The sequence below is a fragment of the Lampetra planeri genome, chromosome 45 (genome assembly GCF_965212315.1).
Source record: "Lampetra planeri chromosome 45, kcLamPlan1.2.h2, whole genome shotgun sequence".
Classification (NCBI taxonomy): domain Eukaryota; kingdom Metazoa; phylum Chordata; class Hyperoartia; order Petromyzontiformes; family Petromyzontidae; genus Lampetra; species Lampetra planeri.
Window position 1 is genome coordinate 9,264,075 of NC_136151.1, and position 25,844 is coordinate 9,289,918.

General features: G+C 46.8%; 2 protein-coding genes and 1 long non-coding RNA gene across 3 annotated transcripts; all 3 read left to right on the forward strand.

Annotated features, from left to right (window-relative positions):
* Positions 1-509: 509 nt before the first annotated feature.
* On the forward strand, positions 510-9,904 carry LOC144733141 (uncharacterized). The gene is made up of 3 exons (XM_078614912.1): positions 510-4,362; positions 5,968-6,307; positions 7,298-9,904. The coding sequence occupies exons 1-3, from the start codon at positions 4,068-4,070 to the stop codon at positions 7,428-7,430; spliced, it is 768 nt and encodes a 255-aa protein (XP_078471038.1). The 5' UTR covers positions 510-4,067; the 3' UTR covers positions 7,431-9,904.
* Positions 9,905-11,377: 1,473 nt separating this feature from the next.
* Positions 11,378-16,138, forward strand: LOC144732956 (uncharacterized). Its single transcript, XR_013588286.1, has 3 exons — positions 11,378-11,559; positions 12,667-12,715; positions 16,031-16,138. It is a non-coding gene; the product is annotated as an uncharacterized LOC144732956 (long non-coding RNA).
* An 897-nt stretch (positions 16,139-17,035) lies between these two features.
* On the forward strand, positions 17,036-25,688 carry LOC144733199 (NXPE family member 4-like). Its single transcript, XM_078614991.1, has 5 exons — positions 17,036-17,161; positions 17,906-18,708; positions 20,891-21,075; positions 23,404-23,616; positions 24,768-25,688. Exons 1-5 carry the CDS (start codon positions 17,036-17,038, stop codon positions 25,298-25,300), a joined length of 1,860 nt encoding a protein of 619 aa, XP_078471117.1. The 3' UTR covers positions 25,301-25,688.
* Positions 25,689-25,844: the final 156 nt, after the last annotated feature.

Consider the following 25,844-nt stretch of genomic DNA (forward strand, 5'->3'; position numbering starts at 1 on the left):
CAATGTTGTAACAATGCGATCCGTATTCACTCTGCACATATTTAGCACTTTAATTAAAATCATTACTCTTTGGTTCTTTCGGTAAAGTCACGTAGAAAGAAAATAAATTAAATACTAGAGTACGACGTTTCGATTGAAACAAGCAACCGTAATCAGGTAGAACTACATTTGAGAGAGAGACAAAACACAGACACGGAGACACAAGCAGAGAGACAACACAGAGACACAACCCTCACCCTGTCTGGCAATAAAAACAGCAGTTCCTAAGATGTTTCAAGCACCCCCCCCCTTCTACCCCATATAATTATTCACTGTGTAACAAAAAAAAAGTTTTTTGTTCCTGGCTAGTAAGTGTTCTTTTCTTATTGCTTATGCCTCAAAAGTATAGAAAATTGGCGATTTATTCCCCCGCAAACTTTGCTTTTGTGACCAGGACAGTGACGTTTTGAAACTTACCTATTTTCAATGAGAAAACGTGGTGTACATTTGTGTCATTCCTTCACGTAAAGTTCTGGTCACAAAAGCAAAGTTTGCGGGGGAATAAATAGCCAATTTTCTATACTTTTGAGGCATAAGCAATTGGAAAATAACACTTACTACCCAACAACAAAAAATCGTGTTACACTGTTATTAATGGAGGGGATGATTAACTTTGCTTTTGTGTCCTGGTAACAAAAGTAAAGTTTGTGGGGGAATAATAGCTAATTTCTATACTTTTGAGGCATGAGTAATTGGAAAATAACACTTACGACCCAGGAACAAATAAATCGTGTTACGTCGTGTTAATTATTCACCGGTACGGAGGCTTTCGTGAAACGCGTGAGCTCACCTGCGCTGTCTGCAAACGCACGCCCACTCGTTTGATCGTTGCCTTATAAAAAAAAAACCTGATAATGCTAGAATGCATAATTGCTAGGCTTGACGTACAGCTAACATGTAACCCCCTCCTTCCCCCCGTCGACAGATATATATAAATATTGTTTTTTGTAAAATATGAATTAAACAATAATAGAAAGACGGCAGCTGTAGTGAGGTCCACGTGAAAGCCGAGAGTGTCTCTGCGTCTAAGTGCCCTATCGGTGTTTGTCATGAGCCCAATTTACATACGACCGCACGTTCTGACTCTCCTTTACCCGCGGATAATTACTAGGCTTGATGTACACGCAACCCATCTAGACGTATAGAGAAATATGAACGCGCTTGTGAATTAACAACATGTCAATCGAACGGCAGCTGTAAATACGCCCACGCGAAAGCCCACAATGTCTCTTGCGTCTAATTGCCATCTCGGTTGGTGTATCACGAGCCCACTCTGAATACGACAGAACGTCCTGACTCTTCCTTAACCCGCGAATAATTAGTCGGCTGGATCTACACGCAACCCTCTAGAGTCCAGGGGCGGGGAACCTTTCTTTCTGCCAAGGGCCATTTGGATATTAATATAACATCATTCGCGGGGCCATACAAAATGATCAACTTAAAAATTAGCCCGTTATATTTGGTCAAACATTTAATGAACTCACCCCTAATGCGTTGGGCTGGAACTGCTTCTCTTTGGCGAGGCGTGTGATGTTAGCTGGTGTTGACGATGTTGTTGCTGCTCGCAACTGCTTTTCCAGGTTTGCTCCTATAGATTTATTGAATTTCGAGTCCCGCCTGCGGTTGCCTTGGCAGGGCCAGACTCAAATGATTTCGCGGTGCCTCATACGGCCCGCGGGCCGGACGTCCCCCACCCCTGCGTCTAGCCAGATAGAGAAATATGAACGCGTTTAGTAAATTAACAAAATATCAATCGAACGGCAGCTGTAAATACGCCCACGCGAAAGCCGATAGCGTCTCGGCGTCTAATTGCCCTACCGCTGGTTTATCACGAGCCCACGATAAATAGGAGCGAGCTTTGTGGCTGTGCTTCGTCTGCAGACCCTCCCCGTGGCTCATCCGGAACCACGGTTCCCCGTTCCATTCGTTCCAACCCGCCGACGTCCGCATCGTTGACAATGGACCCGGTTTTCTGGCTACTACCAATACTGCTGCTGCCGATCCTTGGCTGCGTCCGTGGCTGTGTTTGTGAGTCGGAAACAACAACAACAACAACGATAACAAAGACGACCACCACTACAAAAACAACAACAATAGTCTGTGGTTCTTTCGGTAAAGTCACGTAGATAGCAGAAAAAAAAACAATGATAAAAAATAAAGTGATTACAAATATCACGACGTTTCGATCGCAACGCAAGCAGTGGTCATCATCCCGATGACGACTGCCGCTTGTGATGACATCGAAACTTGTTTCTTTTATTTTTTTTATCATTCTTTTTTTCCGTCTACGTGACTTTACCTAACGAAAGTTTTACGTCAAAACAACAATAGTTTAACGCGTAGCGGGCTTTCGCGACCAATATCATCTTTAATAGAGGTTTTTTTTTTGTTGGGGTAGATCGCGTCAATATTTAAATGTTGTTGTGTCGTCGTTTAAACCCCGCCACCACCCGACACAGCCAACTACTAAGGGTTGCGTCACGTAAACAGAACGTGACCAATTCGTCACTAGTACAGCACTAGTGTGTAGTGTAGTGTATAGTGGTGTAGTGTATAGTGTAGTATATACTGTATAGTGGACTGTATAGTAGTGAAGTGTATAGTGTAGTGTATAGTGTAGTGTATCGTGTATAGTGTATCGTGTATAGTAGTGTAGTGCAGTAGTGTATAGTAGTGTAGTGTATAGTCGTGTAGTGTATAGTGGAGTTTATAGTGTAGTGTATAGTGTATAATAGTGTATAGTGTAGTATACTAGTACAGCACACCGTTGGAGAGCCAAGCCACAAAATGTACAATCTGTGTGGCGGATTTTAACGACACATTTATATATCTAAGCGATCTAACCACCACCACGTAGCGAGGCTTTCCCGACCAATATAATCCACAAGAGGTGTTTTGTTGTTGGGGTTAGATCTTGTAAATACTAATATACTCTACTATACACTACACTGCTATACATTACTACACTATACACTACACTGCTATACATTCTACACTATACACTACACTACTATACATTACACTATACACTCCACTATACACTACACTGCTATACACTACTACACTATACACTACACTACTATACACTACATTATACACTACACTACTATACACTCCACTATACACTACACTACTATACACTCCACTATACACTACACTACTATACACTACAATACACGCCACTATACAACACACGACACACTACACGACTATACACTACTATATACTACTACACTATACACTACACTATACACTACACGTAAATACGCGATCAAACCCTCCCAAAAAAAACGACTCCCAATAAAGGCACTCGCCAATTACACCGTTCAGCCAATGCGTGGGAAGCCGCTAGCGGCCGTGACCACTTTCAAATCTCCGAGGTTGAACACCCATTTATTTACGACCGCTGCTTGTTGCTGTGGTTGTTGTGGTTGTCCTTAGCCCCGCACATCCGAGGAGGCGCGGTTGGCTACGTACGGTAGCGAAAGTTGAACATTCGCTCGTTTTTTTTAGTTTGAATTGAACATGGTGGTGGATGGGGGATGTTAACTACCTCGCCTGGTATTCAAGAGGTCGTGGGTTCGATTCCAATCCTGACGATGCCTGCTGCTGCTGTATATTTGGAGTCTGCGTCTCTCTCTCATCAGCATCACGGTGGCTAGGAGATGTTAACTACCTCGCCTGGTATACAGGAGGTCGTGGGTTCTATGCCGACCCTGACGATGCCTGCTGCTGCTGCTGCTGTATATTTGGAGTCTGCGTCTCTCCCTCTATCTCCCCGTGGTGGCGTGGATTTTTCTCTGGGTCCTCCGGCTTTCCCCACCAATCAGTTTCAAAGACAATGTATATACTATCAGAGTATGCTTTTTGTTTGCAATCTGACCACAAGCATCGTGGTTAATTTCAGACATGATTCCTTGTTAAAGGTTTCAGTTTGGTGTTTTAACATCTCAACACCGCTGTTTTGTTGCCAGAAAAAAGGGGAAAACCCTATTCCCATATTTTGATTACTGGCAAAGGAGGTTCCCATGATGATACTGTCACTGTTTCCGTCTCTGTGTGTTCTCTCGCGCGCGCCTACGCTGCGCGAAGGCCTGCGATGCTCCAACGAATCCGGTGCCGATTTCATCGGCGCCTCAGCGAGCGGAGCCCTCATGGCGGCTGTCACGAGCGGCTACAGGGTCGTCGGCTGGAACGGCCGCGGCTGGCAGCCATTGCTCGGCTCGATGCGGAGGGTCAGCGTCGGCGGAGCCCACGTGTGGGGCGTGACCCTGGACAAGAAGCTCTACCGCGTCGTCGACCATCGCTGGTACCACGTGGCAGGTGGGCGTCTCTCCGCGCGCTGTGCGGACGGTGGATCGGTCGGGTCGACAACGTGGCACCCGCAGGGTCTGCTTTTGAAAAAGAGCTACGTAGCTCAGTGGGTTCTTACCTGGTAACATAGCAATACTCATTGGTTCTTTCGGTAAAGTCACGTAGGTATAAAATAAAACGAGACGTTTCGGGCGCAACGCAAGCGTCCGTCATCATACTTTCCCACGGTCAGATCACGCTTTCTTTGCTTGTGTTGCGCCCGAAGCGTCGTGATTTATTTTATTTTATACCTACGTGACTTTACCGACAGGACCAATAAGTATGGATTCCTGCAGTCACGAAAGCTTCAATCTCAACATAATAAGAGCTTAGTAATTAGTTTATAGATTGTTTATAGTCACCCGTCCCGGATTACTGGTTACCGGCGGTGTCAAGAGCGCCCTCTGTGGAGGAAGCTCGTGAAGGATGCCACTGGGCAGTGCCAGGCTAGGTGCACGATGAGGAAGCTACTGGGGCAGTTGGGGGCAGTTGGAGGCAGTTGCCCTCCAGCAACAACAGCGGAGGGCAGAGGAGCGACGCTCACAACAACGAGCGGAGCGCCGCGTGGCTAAAACGCAGCAAGTTGGCACAGTCTTCTCAGTCAGTCGACCCGTGGCACCTGCTGGGTCTGTCCCGTGACCTCCTGCCAGCGGGCGTTCGATGCTTCACGTGGCCTTGATGTGCACATAGCCTGGTACAATCGCTGTGGTGACGTCACCGCCACTTAGTGGCGAATGGCGATTGTTGTTGTTGGTCGACTCAGCCTTCAAATGAGTAGCTGGTGCGGTGTGCAAACATCGCCACTAGGGAGACAAAGGCGGCCGGGCGTGGTGCTGGCCACCCACCCCCTCGTGTGCCAGAGTGCCAGTAGCCTTCATCGGTGTTACCCTCTAACAGCACTTGCCCCGACAGTCTGTCACGGGCTATACGGGGAACCTTTGCTTTTTGCGACTTGCCAACACTTCTCACATTGCAGTGCCCACCAGTTAGTCCGTCCGTTGGACCAGGACCGGAATTTGGTTCGAAGGCAAAAACCGTAACAGACCGATGGGGAAAGTGTGTATATTGAACTTCTGTGGACCAATCAGCAGAACTTCATGTATACCAGGCGAGGTAGTTAACATCTCCTAGCCATCGTGATGTTGATGAGAGAGATGCGTGCAGATTTCAAGTATACAGCAGCCAGGTATCGTCAGGGTCCGGAATAAAAACCCACGACCTCCTGCATGCCAGGCGAGGTAGTTAACATCTCCTAGCCACCGTGATGATGATGATGAGAGAGAGACGCAAACTCAAAATATACAGCAGGCAGCATCGTCAGAGTCGGGATCGAACCCAGCAGAACTTCCTGTATACCAGGCGAAGTAGTTAACATCTCCTAGCCACCGTGATGATGAGAGAGACACGCAAACACCAACTATACAGCAGCAGCCATCCTCAGGTTCAGTAATCAAAACCCACGACCACCTGTAGACCAGGCAAGGTAGTCAACATCTCGCTAGCCAAAATGGCGAGGCGGGATCGGGAATCATCGTCTCACCCACCGCCCTCCGTCCCTTCAACGTCTCGATGCAGACAACATCGCCCACGTCTTCCCCCAACCGTCCGGCGCCATCTACGTGATCACCGTCGCCAAGCGGCTGCTGTGCGGCCGCGGCGACCCCCTGTGGCCGCTGGCCGCCGTCGCCTTCGAAGACGACGGCTTGCCGACCACGTGCCAGCACGCGGCCTGCAACGGCGACGAATGCTGGGCCCTCGGAGCCGCGGACGGGCTCGCGTACGTCAAGCGGACGGCCGGCTGCGGCGTCGGCGGCGGCTGGGAGGGGTTCACCGACGTGCGGGGCGCCGTCAGCCTGCTGGCGATCCTCAACAACGGCGACATCTACTCGAAGTCGTCCACCCAGATCTACGTGAGGTGGGCGCACGGAGCGTGAGCGAACTCGCTCACGCGCGGTGCCACCGACACGAACAGCGACTGTCGTGGAGGGGGTTGGGGCGGTGATGGGGGTTTGGGGGGTGGCGATGGGGTAGTGATGGGGTGGCGATGGGGTAGTGATAGGAGTTGGGGTAGTGATAGGGGTTGGGGTAGTGATAGGGGTTGGGGTAGTGATAGGGGTAGTGATGGGGGTTGGGGTAGTGATGGGGTAGTGATAGGGGTAGTGATAGGGGTAGTGATGGGGGTTGGGGTAGTGATGGAGTAGTGATAGGGGTTGGGGTAGTGATAGGGGTTGGGGTAGTGCTGGGGTAGTGATGGGGTTTGGGGTAGTGATTGGGTAGTGATAGGGGTTGGGGTAGTGATAGGGGTTGGGGTAGTGCTGGGGTAGTGATGGGGTTTGGGGTAGTGATTGGGTAATGATGGGGGTTGGGGTAATGATGGGGTAGTGATAGGGGTAGGGACAGGGATTTAGCAAGAGACGTCACAGGAAGTGAAGGGATGAATGAATGAGTGGGTGACGTAGTGTGACGTCACAGGTGGTGAAGGGATAATGAATGAGAGGGTGGTGTAGCAAAATAATTAAGTATTAAGGACCGAGTATTATATTGCGTGTACTGTACATTTATTGTCATGATACAGGCTAGGATAATATTGGTGATTGTGTATACGAGTGCGAGTAAAATCCCCTAACCCCCTCTTTTACCATTATTTCTTACGTGCAAATCGTTTTTGACGGACGCGATTTCGATATACGCGACTTTTTCCATGAACGCACCTGTCATCGCGTACGTCACGGAGGGCCTGTGCTGTGTTTGTCGTTGTTGCGGCGTTCAAACCCTGCGTCCCCCTCCTGAAACATCTGTGAACAAAAAGATCCTCATATAGCTTGCTCATCAATGTTCCTCTAACGGTATAAATCAAGCAATTGATTCCGATGAATTATGATTGTTGTTGTGTTTGTTATTGCAGACCCCACGTCTACGGCTCTGCGACGTGGCAATTGGTGAACTTTCCAACTCCTGTGCAGTTTGTCGGAGCGAATGGGACACACCTCCTCCTGATCACGAACATCATTGGGTCCCTCCTTATCTGTGAAGTATGAAAGCCGTTCATTCATCATGAGCAGCCGGTGCCTCTGCTGGACGAAGGCTTCCTACAGCCATCCCGAAAAAATCCAGACAGAGTGAACAAACTCACGCTTGCTCAATTTTTTTCTCCTCCTCTTGATGACGATCGCTTGTGTTGTGATCGAAACGTCGTAGTTTTTATTTTCATTTTATTTCCTTTTATTTTTTCTCTTTTGTCTATCTACGTGACTTTACCGAAAGAACCAAAGAATATGAATTCCTGCAGTCGTGAAAGTTTTAAGTCAAAATTTGCTTCCATTACAGTTACGGTCTGTTCTCCCTATATCGCCGCAGAGTTTTCATCACGCGAATTGGACAACACAACGCGATCGAGTAATAGCGTCATCAAGCAATAGCGTCATCATCATCATCGCACGAGGCATTGGGATGCTGCTGGATTCTTCTAGATGCTACCCACCATGCACTTCAAGCTTTGCTCAGCATGCGTACGCATCTCAGGAGCTATCACGGACTGTGCTTTGCCCCTCTATTATGAATTATAATTTGATTTGAAGCTTTCGTGACTGCAGGAATCCATACTCTTTGGTTCTTTCGGTAAAGTCACGTAGGTAGAATTTTTTTCAATAATAAATCACGACATTTCGAATGCAACACAAGCGTTAATCTTCAGGCGAGAATGGCGAAAGCAGCCTCGCTGTCTGCTATAATTTATTCCGTATATTCGTATTTAGTGCCTCATTTGTGGGACCTTTTTATTTGGCAGTATCAATTAGAATAGCCGGTTTCACCCTTTTCTGCCAATAAAACAGGAGGCGTTATAGACCACCACCTGTACGGCTCTGTAATGCGGCAAGAGGCGGATAATGCAGACTCGATGCCTCGCAAAAGGTAGCTGTTTGGCGTTTGAACATCAAAACAGTTCCTGTTTTATTGCCACGAAGAGTGAAACCTATTCGTATTCATACTCATTGGTTTTTTCGGTAAAGTCACGTAGGTAAAAATTTAATAAATTAATGCAGTCACGAAAACTTCAAATGTAGAACCTATTCTTATTCTTGATTTGAAGCTTTTGTGACTGCAGGAATCCATACTCTTGGGTTCTTTCGGTAAAGTCGCCTGAAGACGAACGCTTGTGTTGCGTTCGAAACGTCGTGATTTATTTTATTTTATTTCTACCTACGTGACTTTACCGAAAGAACCAAAGCGTACCAATTCTTATTGTTTAATCTTTTTATTTTTTATACCGGCAAAAAGGTATCCCACAGCTATAAGTGGCTCAACCTGAGCTATAAATGCACTGATACTCATGTAGCGTAATGGCGCCGACTGGTGGACAGCAGCGGCAACTGTGGTGGACAGACAGCACACACGCCGGTTGAGGGCGTGAGCACGATGCGTGGTGGCAGAGCGGAGGAACTAGGGCAAGGTTCACGGAGGACCCCATCTGGAGGCCCCTGGAACCTGCTAGCAGGTTCAAGAGAATGGAGGTGCGGTCAGGGCGGAGCCAGGCCGCGCCGGGAGCATAAAAGGAGCCGAGAGCGTGGGGCTTGAGGCTGCCGGTTCTGGGAGTGGACTCGTCTCGTCGTCACTGTCGTCTTGTCGCCTTCGTCGCTAAACGTCTCCGCTAGATATTGCGCTACGGGATAGCAGTTGGCTATATCAGCCAGCGCCGTCAGTATTACACGGCTAGTGTTATGTACAGGCTAGGCTGAGCTACTGTGGAAAGTGTGCGGACGAGACCGTGGAAGGGAAATAATAAAATAATAAAAATAAAACACAATAACATAATATAATAAAATAATTGCCGAAAGAACCAAGAAGATGAATCCCTGCAGTCACGAAAGCTTTAAATCGAAATTTGAGACCGTGGAAGTTGTTTAATAAAGAAGGTGCCTCCTACGAACCTTTGTCTCCGAATCACTGACACTAAACTTGCATTGTCGTTGCACTCTTCGCCTTTTGGCGTTCTCTGGTCTAACACCGGTGCAGAGAGAAGCCCATGAAGAAAGCGGTCTCTGGTGTGGGCCAGTCAGTTTCAAAGACGATGCATAGATTATTATCGGAGCATGTGTGTTTCTTTTGCCACAAGTACGTGTGGTTAATGCAGATTCGATGCCTTGCAATAGGTGTTGTGTCTAATTGGTGATTTAAACGTCTTAACCACAACTCCTGCTTTATTGTCAGAATGGGGTAAAAGGCCGATTCTTATTGCTTCATCATTTAGTGACGTGCTTCGCTTCTCTATATTTTGCACTCCTATTGTTATTATTATTTGTGTATTGTTTGTTGTTGTGACTTTCTAAACCCCCATGCTCGCTGCTGGACATCTGTGACATAGAGTTTGATCGCTCCTCAGATTCCTTCTCCAGCCTAAATAAAGATTCTAATCGATTCTGAGATGTCAATGCTCAATATCCGCGATGGTCAATTAATCAATCTTCATTTTTACGTGCCAATATCGTCAATCAATAAAGTAGGCATCAGCTCACATTACAACGTGTGAGTGAATGAATCAGTGTGAGTGAGTGAATGAGTGTGATTGAGTGAGTGAATGAGTGACTGAGTGAATGAGTGTGAGTGAGTGAATCAGTGTGGGTGGGTGAATGAGAGTAGGTGTGGGCGATTATGGGTGAGTGTGAGTGAGTGAATGAGTGTGAGTGAGTTCATTAGTGTGGGTGGGTGTGAGTGAATAAGTGGTTGGTTGTGAGTGACTGAATGAGGGTGGGTGAGTGGGTGTGTGTGAGTGAGTGAGTTGTTGGGTGTGATTGAGTGAGTGAATGAGTGTTGATGGTTGAGTGGGTACGTGTGAGGCGAACGAGTGGGTGGGGTGATGAAGTGAGTGAGTGGTTGGGTGTGAGTGAGTGAGTGAGAGCGTGGGTGTTGGTGGGTGCGTGAGTGAATGATTGAGTGAGGGTGACTGAGTGAATGATTGTGGGTGAGTGAGTCTGGGTAAGTGTGAGTGAGTGGGTGAGCGTGAGTGAGTGTGAGTGAGTCTGGGTTTGTGTGAGTGAGTGGGTGGGTGAGTGTGAGTGAGCGAATGAACGTGAGTGAGTGAATGAGTGTGGGTGAGTGAGTCTGGGTGGGTGTGAGTGAGTGGGTAAGCGTGAGTGAGTGGTGGTGAGTGACTGAGTGAATGATTGTGGGTGAGTGAGTGAGTGAGAGCGTGAATGAGAGTGGGTGAGTGAATGGGAGTGGGTGAGTGGGAGCAGTAGCGCAGTGATTAGCACTACGCTGTGCTACGAACCCAGCGACCCGAGTTCGATTCCCGCTCACGGCCAACACCGGTGGTGATTATCTGAAACGGTTCTGGGCCTCGCCTAGGTCGACTCAGCCTCTAATGAGTTACCTGCTACGGTGCGTATGCATCGCCACTAGGGAGACAAAGGCGGCCGGGCGTTGTGTTGTCACTATTGAGACCGGGAGGTCTATGGTCCATGCTGGTAGTGGTGATGGTGGTTGTAGTGGTGATGGTAGCGTTGATGGTGGAAGTGGTGATGGTGGAAGTGGTGGTGGTGATGGTGGAAGTGGTGATGGTGGTAGTTGTGGTAAAGATGGCGTTGGTAGTATTGATGGTGGTCGTGGTGGTAATGGTGGTAGTGGTGGTGATGGCGGTGGTGATGGTGGTAGTGGTGGTAGTGTTGATGGTGGTAGTGTTGATGGTGATGGTGGTAGTGTTGATGGTGGTGGTGGTGGTGGTAGTGTTGATGGTGGTGGTGGTAGTGTTGATGGTCATGGTGGTAGTGTTGATGGTGGTAGTGTTGACGTTGATGGTGGTAATGTTGATGGTGGTAGTGTTGATGGTGGTGTGGTGATTCATCAGCATCGAGCTCACATACCGGCTAATCAGGAATTATTTCATGCAAAGCCTACAGAAAAAAAGTTATCTCCTCCCATGGCATCCGGCTCAATGACCATATTTAAGCGATCTAATCCAGAAGACCTCTGTGATGGATCAATCGTAGTAATCGACGCACGACAGAACGTTAAAGGTCGACCGTGACGATCAGAAATATTTATAGATCGATTTGATAGATCCGGGGTCTTTATCAGCATATATGTATCTCTCTCTCACTCACTTTGCTTTGTGACACACGCGGCTGCTGATGTAGATGCAGAGACACCGACTGCAAATGTCACGTTCAGGTTGGTCAAGTGGGTGAGTGAGTGTGGGTGAGTGTTGGTGGGTGAGTTTAGGTGGGTGAGTGTGAGTGTGGGTGGGTGAGTTTAGGTGGGTGAGTGTGCATGAGTGTGGGTGGGTGGTTGAGTTTAGGTGTGTATGGGTGGGTGGGTGAGTCTGGGTGAATGTGAGTGAGTGAATGAATGTGGGTGAGTTTGAGTGAGTGGGTGAGTCTGGGTAAGTGTGAGTGAGTGAATGAGTCTGAGTGAGTGTGAGTGAGTGAATTAATGTGGGTGAGTTTGAGTGAGTGGGTGTGAGTGAATGAGTCTGGGTGAGGGTGGGCGAGTGTGGGTGTGTGGGTTTGGGTGGGTGAGTGTGAGTGAATGAATGTGAGTGAGTGAATGAGTGTAGGTGAGTGTGGTTGAGTGACTGAGTGAATTATTGCGGGTGAGTGAATTAGTGTAGGTGCGTGTGGGTGAGTGGGAGCGGTGGTGTAGTGGTCAGCACTACGCTGTGCTATGAACCTGACGACCCGAGTTCGATTCCCGCTCACGGCCAACACCGGTGACGATTATCTGAACCGGTCCTGGGCCTCTTCTACGTCGACTCAGCCTCAAATGAGTACATGGTGCGGTCGGGCGTGGTGCTGGTCACCCACCCCCTCGTGTGCCGTGCCGGCCTTCATAGGTGCTCGCTAACAGCACTTGCCCCCTACAGTCTGTTAATGAGTGTGGGTGAGTGAATGAGTGTGGGTAAATGAATGAGTGGGGGTGAGTGAATGAGTGTGAGTGAATGAGTGTGAGTGAATGAGTGTGAGTGAGTTAGTGAGTGAGTGTGGGTGAGTGTGGGTGAGTGAGTGTGGGTGAGTGAATGAGTGTGGGTGAGTGAATGAGTGTGAGTGAGTTAGTGAATGAGTGTGAGTGAGTGTAGGTATGAGTGTGAGTGAATGAGTGTGGGTGGGTGAGTGAGTGTAGGTATGAGTGTGAGTGAGTGAGTGTGGGTGAGTGAATGAGTGTGAGTGAGTTAGTGAATGAGTGTGAGTGAGTTAGTGAATGAGTGTGAGTGAGTGTGAGTGAATGAGTGTGAGTGAGTGAATGAGTGTGACTAAGTTGGTCTTATTCGCCTTGTCTTAGGTGCTGCTGATGTCGACGCAGAGACACCGACTACAAATTTCACATTCAGGTCCGTCTGTCCGTCTGTGTTCACGCAACTTGCGAAGGATTTGGCTCTCTCTAGCCAACTGTTTATGTAAACAAAAAAAAAATCAGCCAGGTACCACGCCTTGTGCTTGGCATAGGCTATTCCGTTTTCCCATCCGTCGACTTAAAAGTAGTTAAATTGACAATTTAGTGTGATTCAACATTATTTAATTATTTCATCGAGCCACTACTGTTGACCGGGGGTTGCCCTTGCCAACGCCCGCGCGTCATCGCTGGAGGGTGGGGGGGGATTTCTCCTTTGCGTTCAAAATGCAACTAAAATTCACATAACGCTGAGGTGTACACTCCACTATACACTAAACTATACACGACACTATACACTACACTATACACTAAAACTATACACTACACAATACACTACTACCCTACACTATACACTACACTATTCACGACACTATACACTACTACTCTACATTATACACTAAACTATACACTACACTATACACTACTACCCTACACTATACACTACTACTCTACATTATACACTACACTATACACTAAACTATACACTACTACACTACATTATACACTACACTATACACGAGTACTGTACTAGTGATGAATTGGCACGTTCTGTTTACGAGACACAACCCCTTACTTGTTGGTTGTGTCGGGTGGTGGCGGGGTTTTCAACGACGACACAACATTTGTATACCTACACGATCAAGCCCCCCCCCCCCCAAATACCTCCATATTAAAACAGCACCTGCGGGTGAAACATTGAGAGCGTTAGAAGGCTCGAAGGGTGGAGTCTTGACTCCCCCCCCCCCAATATCAGGCGAGATTGGGGGAAAGGCTCTAGCTGGTCTGCCCTGCGTTTGTTGTAGTACAGAGTTAGACTGATGGCCTTAATCTAAGTTGTCTTGTGGTTGTTGTTGGTTGTTTGACTTGCATCCCACTGGGATTTTTGCACACAGCGTTGGTGTATTGTGTTTTTTCTGCAATATTTTGCTGTCTTTTCTTTGATTTTCTGTTTGCAATCAGTCACATATTCACTTTAAGATGTTTTTTTGTTTATGTTATTGTTTTTTGTTTGTTGCACCCGATTCAAGAGCCGAATGGCTCACAGGGCTATACCTAATAAATGAACTTGAACTTGAACCCCAACCACCGCCAACCCCATTCTCCTCCCCTTTACAATCCTCGTGCGTTGGATGGATATGATCACACTGTGTAACACAATTTTTGTTCCTCTGTAGTAAGTGTTATTTCCTAATTGCTTACGCCTCAAAAGTACATGAAATGGCTATTATTCCCCACAAACGTTGCTTTTGTGACCAGGGACATTGATATTTTGAAATTGACCTATTTCACTATGTAACACAATTTTGTCCCTGGGTAGTAAGTGTTATTTCCTAATTGCTTATGCCTCAAAAGATGGCTATAATTTCTCACAAACTTTGCTTTTGTGACCAGGACTTTACGTGAAGGAACGACACAAATGTGCCCGTTTTCTCATTGAAAATAGGTACATTTCAAAATGTCACTGTCCTGGTCACGCAATTAAGAAATAACACTTACTACCCAGGGACAAAAATCGTGTTACATTGTGTTATTCATGGAGTGGATTATTTCATTTGCTTTTGTGTCCTGGTCACAAAAGCAAAGTTTGAGGGGAATAATATCCATTCTCTGTACTTTTGAGGCATAAGCAATTAGAAAATAACACTTACTACCCAGGGACAAAAAAATATATTTTTATTGTTACACAGTGTAATGCGTGCCGGGTCATCACACTCAGACGGGGATCACCTGTTAACAGACGGTTCTGCTGTGATTAGTGCACGCAAACCGCAGGAGATACGAGAACAAATCCGCGTGCGTAATGTTCGCCGACTTGCCGTGTGAATAACCCAACCCCGTCAAAGGATGCCCATTGCAAATGTTAACGGATTTGTTAATCTCAACCCACCCACACACCAACCCACGAATGCACTCGAACGTGAAGGGCTCACACGTGACGTGATCACATGTAGCCATCTGTTTGACGAGGAGGGAGGAGGATGTCTGCACACATCAAGGTTGTCCGCCTGATGGTGGCGTTTTGTAATTACTGTTGTGGATTTTTCTCTCCAACACACAGGTTAGTGCTGTACTAGTATACTACACTATACACTACACTTCTATACACTACACCACTATACACTACAACACTAGACACTACACCACGAAACACTACAGTATACACTACACTATACTATACATTGCACTATACACTATATTATACACTACACTATACACTAGTGCTGTCTAGGGACGAATTGGCACGTTCTCTTTACATGATACAACCCTAACTAGTTGTCTGTGTCGGATGATGGCGGGTTTAACGACACATTTATATATTTATGTGATCTAAAAAAAAACCTGTATCATGGCTGATATTGGTCGCGAAAGCTTACGTGTTAAACTATTTTATAGTATATAGTAGTGTATAGTATAGTAGTGTATAGTAATGTACGGTGTAGTGTATAGTGTAGTATACCAGTACAGCAATAAACCGGCTTGTTGTGAGTAAGCCCACTGCAACATTTGCAATTGGAGTAGCTGTGACGTTTCGCCGATAATCATAACAACAACAACCAGCATCATCAGGCGGACCGCCAAAGTTGTGGAGAAATCCTCCTTCCTCCTGTTTCGGTCTTAAACTAGTTAACGAATTGGCGCCATGTCTGACCTGCAAGTCACAAACTCATTACTAATTTGTATTGTCTGGCGGTAGTGGTGGTGGGGGATTTAACGACACAACATTTACATTCACCAAGCGCCCGTCCTTGCCAATATTGCCATAGTCATAGACGAAACTTTGAAACGTTCTGCCTCAGCAGCTGTCCCCCCTCTTTTTTTTCCTGAAGACGACCGCTTGTGTTGCGATCGAAACGTCGTGAGTTTTTTTGTTGCTTTCTTTGAACCTATCTACGTGACTTTACCGAAAGACCCAAAGAATATGAATTCCTGCAGTCACGAAAGCTTTAAGTCGAGATTTAAAACTTTGAAACTTTGATTAGCGCATCGTGTGAGCTCGTCGAGAGGAGGAAATAGATCGTTGTATCGCTCGCCTTCAACGGACACAAAATGATGTCGCAACGCAGTTTATGCGAGAGTTGAAGAAACGGGTGTCGATCTTCATTGCATGTGGGTAATATTTGTCGCGAAAGCCTCCTGTTGCTGCTGCATGTTGAACTCATCAAACTAAGTTGTTGTTCGGTGTTGCCTTTTTTTTGTAGGGTTCGCCTAAAGTGTGTAACGCATTTTGTTTGTTTGAATTTCAAATTTGCAGGGAAGATTGAACGGGTCATCAAAAGAGAGTGTCATGGGCTCGAAAATAAAGACGGCCGTCTTTGTGTTTATTTCATTTCTGGTCATGATTTTCCTTTCCTCGGGATACTTAAAGGTACGCTTTCGGACGCATAGCTTCTTTCGCACCACCGTAACGTAGCCAACCGTGGCTAATCGGAGGTGCGGGGAAGGACAACAAACTACACACAAAAAGCACTTCTGTTGAAATTAGTTTTCAATTGACTTTAGTGATGTAGTGTATAGCAGTGCTGTATAGCAGTGTAGTGTATAGTAGTGTAGTGTATAGTAGTGTAGTGTATAGTGGAGTGTATAGTAGTGTAGTGTATAGTAGTGTAGTGTACAGTAGTGTAGTGTATAGTAGTGTAGTGTATAGGAGTGTAGTGTATAGTAGTGCTGTATAGTAGTGCTGTATAGTAGTGTAGTGTATAGTGTAGTATATAGTAGTGTAGTGTATAGTGTAGTGTATAGTAGTGTAGTATATAGTGTAGTGTATAGTAGTGCTGTATAGTAGTGTAGTGTATAGTGTAGTCTATCGTAGTGGAGTGTATAGTGTAGTGTATAGTAGTTGTGTATAGTAGTGTGTAGTGCAGTGTAATATAGTGTAGTGTGTAGCATAGTGTGTGTAGTGTAGATTGTAGTGTGGAGTAGTGTCGTACATAGTGTGTGTACGTATGTTGAACTTCTTTCGCACCGTACATAGCCAACTATGGTAATCAGAGGTGTTGGGGAAGCAAAAAAACTAACCAAATAAGTTTGTCCATCTAGCTGTTTCCAAGGCTGCCTCCTGAGAGGAGGGCACGTCCACCTGGTTGAGTGAGTGTCTCAAATTGTCCCTTCCACCTTCCCACTACCTCCTCAGTTGAGGTCGATGTTACGCCGCCACCCTTACTGCCTGGGCCACGTCCCGTCGATCCCTTCAAGGGGTTGGATGGTTTTGCTAGGACATCTTTGAGGCCCTCTCCCATGGCCTCTCCATACTCCTCCCATGCCCCGGGGCTTTCTCTTCAGCGGCTGCAACCACTGTCGTCCTCTTGGCAAGCCGGTGCCTCTCAATCGGAAAGCCTCCTCCTTCAACTTGGGAGCTTCCCTCACCACCGGAGGCCACCAGCAGGTTCTAGGGTTGCCGCCATGACAGGCACCAACTGCCTTCAGGCCACAGCTTTTCGCAGCTGCATCCATAATCGAGGATTTTAACATTGTCCACTCGGACTCAATGTCCATGACCTCCCCTGGAGTGTAGGAGAACTTTTCCCAGAGGTGGAAGTTCAAATATTTCTGCACCGGATCTTCCACCAGATGTTCCCAGAAAACCCGGCACTATTTGTTTGGGGCTCCCACGTCTATCTGGTCGGTGCCCCAAAAGCGTCAGATCCAACCTACCACCAGGTGGTGATCAGTCGACAGCTCTGCCCTTCTCCTCATCCCCCGATGATACAACTATAAAGTCAATCAGTGACCTTCGGCTCAAGGTGCTCTGGTACCAAGTACAATAAATGAGCATCGTTGTGTGACAAGCGCAGAATTCCAATAACATCTCAGATCAGGGGAGCCATTCCTTCCAATCACGCCTCTCCAGGTATCTCCATCGCTTCCCACTTGAGCATTGAAGTCGCCCAGTAAGACTGTGGAGTCGGTAGGCGGCAGCTCTGTCGAGCACTGCACCCTACCCGTCTCCAAGAAGGCCGTAAAACTCTGAACTGCTCTTTGGTGCATAAACACAGACAACCGCAGCAGAGTTTTCCTTTCTGAGAGCCAAAGTCTCATTGAGGCGACACTCTCATCCACTGGGACAGACTCAAATCTAGCGCAATTATACGCGTCATTAATCATAGGTGAGCTAACACACCGGCTGCAGACGCCGTGCACAAATCACTTGCTACTATTTACTAACGAAGCAAAACAATCGCTCGTTTCTGACACGTGCCCGTTTTATTTTTTTCTCCTCGTCAAAACGAACAACCAGCAGAAGCACGTGGCGCCAAAGCTGCACTATCAGCAAAGCGATCGCCTCCGCCCGGCGACAGAAACCACGGCGGGCCCCGCGAACCCGCGGCCGCCACCACCACCGGCGCCACCGCTGGACGTCACCCTCGCCTCGTCGGCCTCCAAAAGCATCGCCACGGTCATCAACGGCAACTCGGAGACGTCGTTCGCTGTGGGCGACGTCCTCCTCGTCGAGGTCCAGATGCGCGACTTCGCGGGGCGTCCCAAGCGCCACGGCGGCGACTTCCTCCTCACCAGGCTCTCGAACACGCGGCTCGGCGCGGCCGTCTCGGGCGCGGTCACCGACCGCGGCGACGGCACGTACCTCGTGACCTTCCACGTCTCGTGGCCCGGCGAGAGCCGTCCCGAGGTGGCGCTCGTGCACTCGAGCGAGCAGGTCGCTGTGCTGGAGAGGGTGCGCGAGGCCGTGCCCGACAAGGTCAGCTTCTGGGGCACGTTCGTGTCCGGCGGGCAGAAGGAGCGGTCCGCTTGCCACGTGTTCCTGAACGCGACGGCGGGAGGCGGCGAGCTGTGTGACTTCGGGGACGCGGAGCGCAGTGAGTCGTGGTCGTGCGCGAGGCCGAGGGAGCTGCCCTGCTACTCGCTGCAGGGATACTCGTCGTACAACAAGTACGCGCGCGTGTTCACGGCCGAGGAGCGCCAGCTCTTCTCCAGGTGAGAAATCGGATGGGTTGGAAAGATCGGATTTTTACCCCCCCTCCCTCCACCCCTTCTACCATCTCAGCGTCGGCTTGCGATGGTTTCGTCGTGGGCCCACCAAATGGGATTCAAGATCGATTTGCTTTTTAACACGTAGGCTTTAGCGACCAATATCATCGATAATAGAGGTCGTTTATGTATTTAAAAACTAATTATGTTAGATCACGTAAATATATAAATGTGTCGTTAAGAACCTGAACACCACCCGACACAGCCAACTGTTTGTTGGGTTCTGATCGTGTGGGGGGGTCATGAACCCTCGACCACTTGACGCAGCCAATTGACCCTTTCCCGGTTCTAATGACGTACATGAATGTACATGTTTACGTAAGTACAGTGGCGGCTCCTGCAAAATCTCTCAGGGGGGGGGCAAATGTCTGGATGATTGATAAGAATAAGGTCCACCCATGCAATGGATAAATTAACAGCTTATGCATGTAAAGGCAACTTCACTTCTTTAATATTAATGAAAAATAAAGTGACTCTTACAATGCATCTTGTTTGTTTCTATACTCAATATTATTACAATCCACTCAGTTTATTTTATTAAAGATTCCACTAGGTGGCGACAAATAATATTGTTGACTGAAACGTGCTTACGTATGATGACGTAAGCACGTTAGGGCGAGCCCTCCCGGAAGCCATAGAGAATGCATTGCAGCGCCCGCCGTTCGAAAAAAAACATCTTTGAATGTAAGTCTATGGGAACACTCTGGGCGATTCTCAGCCGGAGTGAAATCGCCCAAAAAGAGGCGGTACTCCACAGAACGTGACATGACGCTGATTGGACTATATCCAGAGGCACAGTAACGGCGAGCGTAACTCTGTAGTTGAATGACATTGGTGGTGCGTCGCCCAATCGCCCTAATGAAGAAACCGCCCCTGCGTAAGTGTACACGTACATACACGTACGTAAGTGTTCTGCAGATGTAGATACCACTGGGTTTTCATGTCCTGAAAATGTAGATGCTGCTGGTAACTTCATGTTCCACAGAAGTAGATACCACTGGTTCTTCATGTTCTGCACATGTAGATGCCACTTGTTCTTCATGTTCCACAGATGTAGATGCCACCGATCTTCATGTCCTGCGGATGTAAATGCCACTGGTTATTCATGGTGTACAGATTTAGATGCCACTGGTTCTTCATGTTCCACAGATGTAGATGGCACTGATCTTCATGTTTTGTAAATGTAGATGCCACCACCGCCATATATTTGCACAGCGGTTGAACTTACGACTCTCGGTCCGAACAAGCTGCAACTGGACATTACGGGACAGCTTTGTCCATATGTATGAAAGTTCGTAAGTGGAACGTTCGTAAGTAAAGGAGTAGCCAGCCTGTATAATGGTCACCGTTGGATCGATTTCCAGCACGGGGAAAGCTTTCTCTTATGACACCCTCCCCCCATCTTTCCATTGCGACTCCGGTACACATTTGAATGGCGAGGCATCTCGAGTGTAAAGTCAGTGGCCTTGTTGGTGGTGTTCATTTTCTGTTTCTTTCTCTCCTTCATGTCACTTGTGCGGCAAAAGGAAGAAGAAGGGGTAAGGAGAAAGACACTTTTTTTGTTTATTAAAGAAGAACGAATTTACCCGTGACAATTTCAGTAACGTAAGAAAAAATGTCACGTGCAAGCTCTGCGCTGTACACTCGGCACTCTTGGCCCAGTCACATTGGATAGCGCTAGGCAACTGTTTTATGCCACTTCGTAGCAGTAAGAATGTTTAGTACTTCATGTGTATTTCACTAAAATCACATTTCTAGACCCATTTTGTGAAGAAAAAAATCTCACTTCTGGCCCGTGTTCAGGAAATCCTTGTTTGGTGTTGCGTTTGCAACTCGTTGTTGTGTTCAGGTTGTTGTCCTTCCCCCGCACCTCCGATGGTGCAAAATAAGCTCGACGTGCGTGCAATCGATCAATCGATTGCATAAAGTGGTGCATCGGTGCACCATTACAGCAGAATGGGAACGATACAGGGGGCATAGAGCAGCCACAGGAATGAAGACAGAAACCCGTCCCAATCTCGGTAGCTAATACCGACCGAGCAAAGTCATTTGCGACTGCGCGCAACGAATAGCGTAAGAGAGGTGAGTAGCAAATTAAAATAAATAACTATTAATGAAAAGCAAAAAGAGACAGCTTTATTTTAAGTTATACATTTTATAGAAAGGAGAGTGTATGCGTCCTGACATTTGAGCCACCCTGTTCATGTTTTGAGGCACCCTCTTCCACTAACACAATCTTCGTTGTCATTCACAGTGGGAAGCTTCACGAACCCATACCAATAAGATACATGTTGCATGCTAAGCCAAGCAATGGTAAGTTATAATTATACATCAACTAATTTAATAATGATCATAAATCAAAACCAAGTTTGTTTAAACTATGCAGCACATTCTCTCTCTCTCTAGCAACTGCTATCGTTTCACATTCGGGGTGGAGTGGAGGAAGGTGATGTACGAATTTGACTTTTCAAACTCATTTGGTTGGCCAACCACACTGGAAAGACACCCCAGTGGATAGGAAGATGTTGACTACCTCGCCTGGTGTGCGGGAGGTTTGAGGGTTCGATCCGGGACCCTGAAGATGCCCGCTGTATCTATGGAGGTTTTGTGTCTCTCCTCCGTTATTTCTCTCCCTCTTTAGAATCAACATATAGTGCATTTAGAGTAATTGGCTGCTACAATAAATTTCCACGCGATAAGCCACTTCGTTTGTTGATTAATTTCTCAATACGCTTGCCCTGGTGAGGGCCATGGTGGTAGCATGTTAACTTTACTATACACTACGACACTATATACTACTATACACCCACTAAATTATAGAATACATTATACACTACTACACTATATACTACTATACACTACTATACATTACGATACATTACTCCACTATACAATACTACACTATACGCTACTACATTATAGATGACACTATACGCTACTACACTATATACTACTATACACTACTATAGATTACGATACACTACTATATTAAATAAATAATACACTATACGATACACTATACACTACTGCATTGTAGATGACACGAAATACTACTTACTACACTATATACTACTATACACTACTAAGCATTACGAGACACTACAACACTATGTAATACTACACTATACACTACTATACATTACGAGACTGTTTAACACGTAGGCTTTGGCGACCAATATCATCCATAAGAGGTTTGTTTTGGTTCAGATCGCCATGTAAATATATAAATATGTGTATAGTGGAGTGTATTGTAGTGTAGTGTTTAGTAGTGTAGTGTAGTAGTGTATAATAGTGTTGTATAGTGCAGTGTATAGTAGTGTAGTGTATAGTAGTCTAGTGTATAGAGTATAGTGGAGTGTATAGTAGCGTATAGTAGTGTAGTGTATAGTCGTGTAGTGTATAGTGTAGAGTATAGTGTAGTGTATAGTGGAGTGTATAGTAGTGTAGTGTATAGTAGTGTAGTGGATAGTGGAGTGTATAGTAAGTGTAGTGTATAGAAGTGTAGTGTATAGTCGTGTAGTGTATAGTGGTGTAGTGTGTAGTGCAGTGTATAGTGGTGTTGTGTATAGTGGAGTGTATAGTGGTGTAATGTATAGTGTAGTGTATAGTAGTGTAGTGTATAGTAGCCTAGTTTATAGTGGTGTAGTGTATAGTGGTGTAGTGTATAGTGTAGTATACTAGTACAGCACACCGGTGTGTTGGAGAGCCAAGCCACAACATTTACAATCTGAGTACGACGTTTCAACAGTAATTACAACCATCTTCATCAGGCGGGGATAGGGATTAATGAGACAACATACATATTTTTTGGTCTTTCGATTATAATCTGGCGGATCGTCGGTTATCCAGTGGCTTCGGGGAGATAGGGGCACCGGTTTTTAAAAAACGCTAGATAATCACTACCAAATCGGTATTTAAATCGCTTATTTTTTGCACATTCTTGAATGACATTGCGTATTTTTACGTGCTGTGTGTACGTTTTTTTGAGTGCTTTAAATTATTTTACTCTATGAAATTGGCATGAACACACAAATAGACGAAATATAATGTTCATCCGACTGTTAAAAAGTTACCGTATTGACTGCACCGTACTTACCACTCTAAAATCTCGAAGACTCCCGTTCCGCGGGGCGATGTTATGTAGCACCGTTCACGTTTTTAAATCCTTTATATTAAGTTCACTTGCTTGCTTGCGCGCGTACGACCGTGCAAATCTTTCGGTCGTTTTTTAACCCACTTCCCGTGATCCAATCGAGCTGACATTTTCCACACATACTCGTTGTGCGTGACAATTAATGTTTGTGAAAATTTGTTTCCAAATTTGAACACTTTTTAGGACAAAAATATTATATTTAATTACCAATTGCTTAATGCTGCCATGCAATCATCTGACCCATAGTTGGCAGCCATCTCAAGACAGAGGATGAGAGGACTCTAGCCGCCACGCATATAAAGGATTTATAGTGAAAAACTTTGTTTTTACGGGTTAATTTTTTTTTGTTTCAACACCCACCTTGGACATAATGACGTTGGAAGCAGGCAGACAATTTTGCGCAGTGCTGGGTGAGATGTAGTGTGCGACATGGATCTCCAATCTCCCTCTTTCCCCCCCCTCCCCCCTTCCCCTCCACGTGCGTCCAGTCGGAGTCGTGACAACGAGGTGCGTGCCCGGGTTAGGATTGCCAAGCCCCAGCGGCTTCTACTTCAAGGGCGCTTGGCAGTCGACGGTGTGCGGCATGAGGCGCTTCAACACGCCGGCGAACGTCACCGACTGCTTGAGGCACAAGGAGGTGTACCTGTTTGGAGATTCCACCATCAGGCAGTATTGGGAGTACCTCAACAAGTTCGTCAAAGGTAAGGGGGCCGCTAGATGGCGCTCATATTCTTAGGTTTTTTCGGTAAAGTCACGTTCGTTCGTAACAAAGGCGGTGGTTTGTTTGTGTTTGTTTGTTTGTTTGGTCGGGGTTAGATCGCGTGAATCTGAATGTGTCATTTAACCTGCCACCACCCGACACAGCCCAATCAGCAAGAGGTTTGTCACTTAAACAAAACGTTGGCCAGTTCGTTACCACCATGGGAACCTCATTTGCCAGTAAAAATATGATAATTGTTTTTTTTTGGTCCACACCCGAGACAGCTTTCCTTAGGCTCTAAGGAAAGCTGTCTCGGGTGTGGACCAATCAACTTCAAGGACAGTGCACATTTTCAGAGTTATGTCTTTTGTTTGTATTATGACTGCAGGTATTGCGGTCTATGCAAACATGACTCCTTGTAAAAAGGTGTCAGTTTTGTTGCCAGATAGAAGGGTAAAAATCCAATTATCAGTTCGTTACCAGTTCAGCAATTAAAAGGATGTGTGTTGGAGATTAAACCCACTACACATTTAAAGTTTGTATTTTACGCGATCTAACCCAAAAAAACCTCTATCATGGATTAAGCCTACTGCGCGTTAAACTCACAGGACCGGCTCAGATAATTCGTCACTAGTGTTGGTGGCTGTGAGCGGGGAATCGAACTCGGGTCGCCAGGTCCGTAGCGCAGCACTAACCACTATACTATCGCAATGTGTCGTTCATAGGCTAATATGTTTAAGCTCTTCTTTTGTTTTACTTTACAACATAATACAGATTCTTTTGTTAGAGTTAGATCGCGTACATATATATAAATGAGTCGTTAAACACGCCACCACCAGACACAGCCAATTAGTAAGGGATGTCACGTAAACAGAGCATCCCACAGGTTAATCCCCATTGACGAATGGTGACTTGTACAGTCATGCATTTAAACAATGCGTTATTTGCTGATTCGCTTCCACGCGGCACTGAAAGCCTGTAGCTGTCCGAACGGTTACAATTATTACTTGTTACCTCTCTCGCTTTCGATACAACGTTCCAATTTCGCACCGCCGCTTCACTATTGTACACTCGGGTACGTTCGTACGAATGTGCACAACCAAACGCGTGACGCAGAGGTGCATTCGCGCGCTCGTCTGTTTTCTCGCGCAGCTTTGAAACGCTTCGACCTCCACAAGCCCGGGACTCATCAACCGAAGTTGGCGATCGACAACGAGAACAACATCATCCTGGAGTGGTTCTGCCACGCCTACCCGCTCATCACGGGGTCGTACACCTACAAGGAAGACGTCCGGCACATCGCCCGTCGCATCGACGAAATATCCGGCGGGAGCCACGTGGCGGTGGGCATCTGCCTGGGGGCTCACTTCACCGTCTTCCCGCTGGCGGTTTTCCGCACGCGAATGCAAAACATTGGCGAGGCCGTGAGGAAGCTGCTGCTGAGAAGCCCCGAGACGAGGGTCATCGTCAAGTTGGCTAACACGCGAGACGTCCGCAACCCCGAGATATTCAACAACTGGAGCACGTTCAGGATGAACGAGATCACCCTGGACGTGTTCAAGGGCATGAACGTGGCCTTCGTGGATGCGTGGGACATGACCGCGTCGATTAACTCCGCTAAAATTCACCCCGTCGAGGCGATAGTGAAGAACCAGGTCGACCTGTTTCTGTCGTACATTTGTTAGATTTCGGCGGAGTTCGGTCGAAGAATCGCCGGGAGAAATCGTTTTCTTTCGTGGGGGTTTTAAAGTTGGGGTTTTCTGAAATGGGGGAGAGAAAAAAGGGTCACTCTTGTAGTCGTGAAAAATCATTATGCCATTTTTAATTGCAGATTTTTTTACACGGGATAGATCAGGGAGGGGTGAGTACTCGTATTCTGAAAGGGGCGGCGATATAGGAGCCAGAGGGGAGCGGCTGTAGGGAATAGCTCAGAGAGGAGGCGGGTACGCAGATTTTGAAAGGGCGGTTGCTAAGAGTAACAATTTGCAGGAAACGGTGCATTGAAGTTCCCGTCTGTGCGAATCCGCGTGGCTGTCCCACTATTTACCCATTAAAAAAACATGAATACCACCACCGCGCGACTACGTCCAGTTTGACACGAAAAAAATCATGCACGGAGCGTACACGTTGCCGAGTGACGAGAAGAGTGGGAATCCCCTGCAGGTGTAACTGGACTGCCCCAAGGTGTCTCCTTCCGGGCACGGTGCAAACTCATCGTGCCCTCATCCC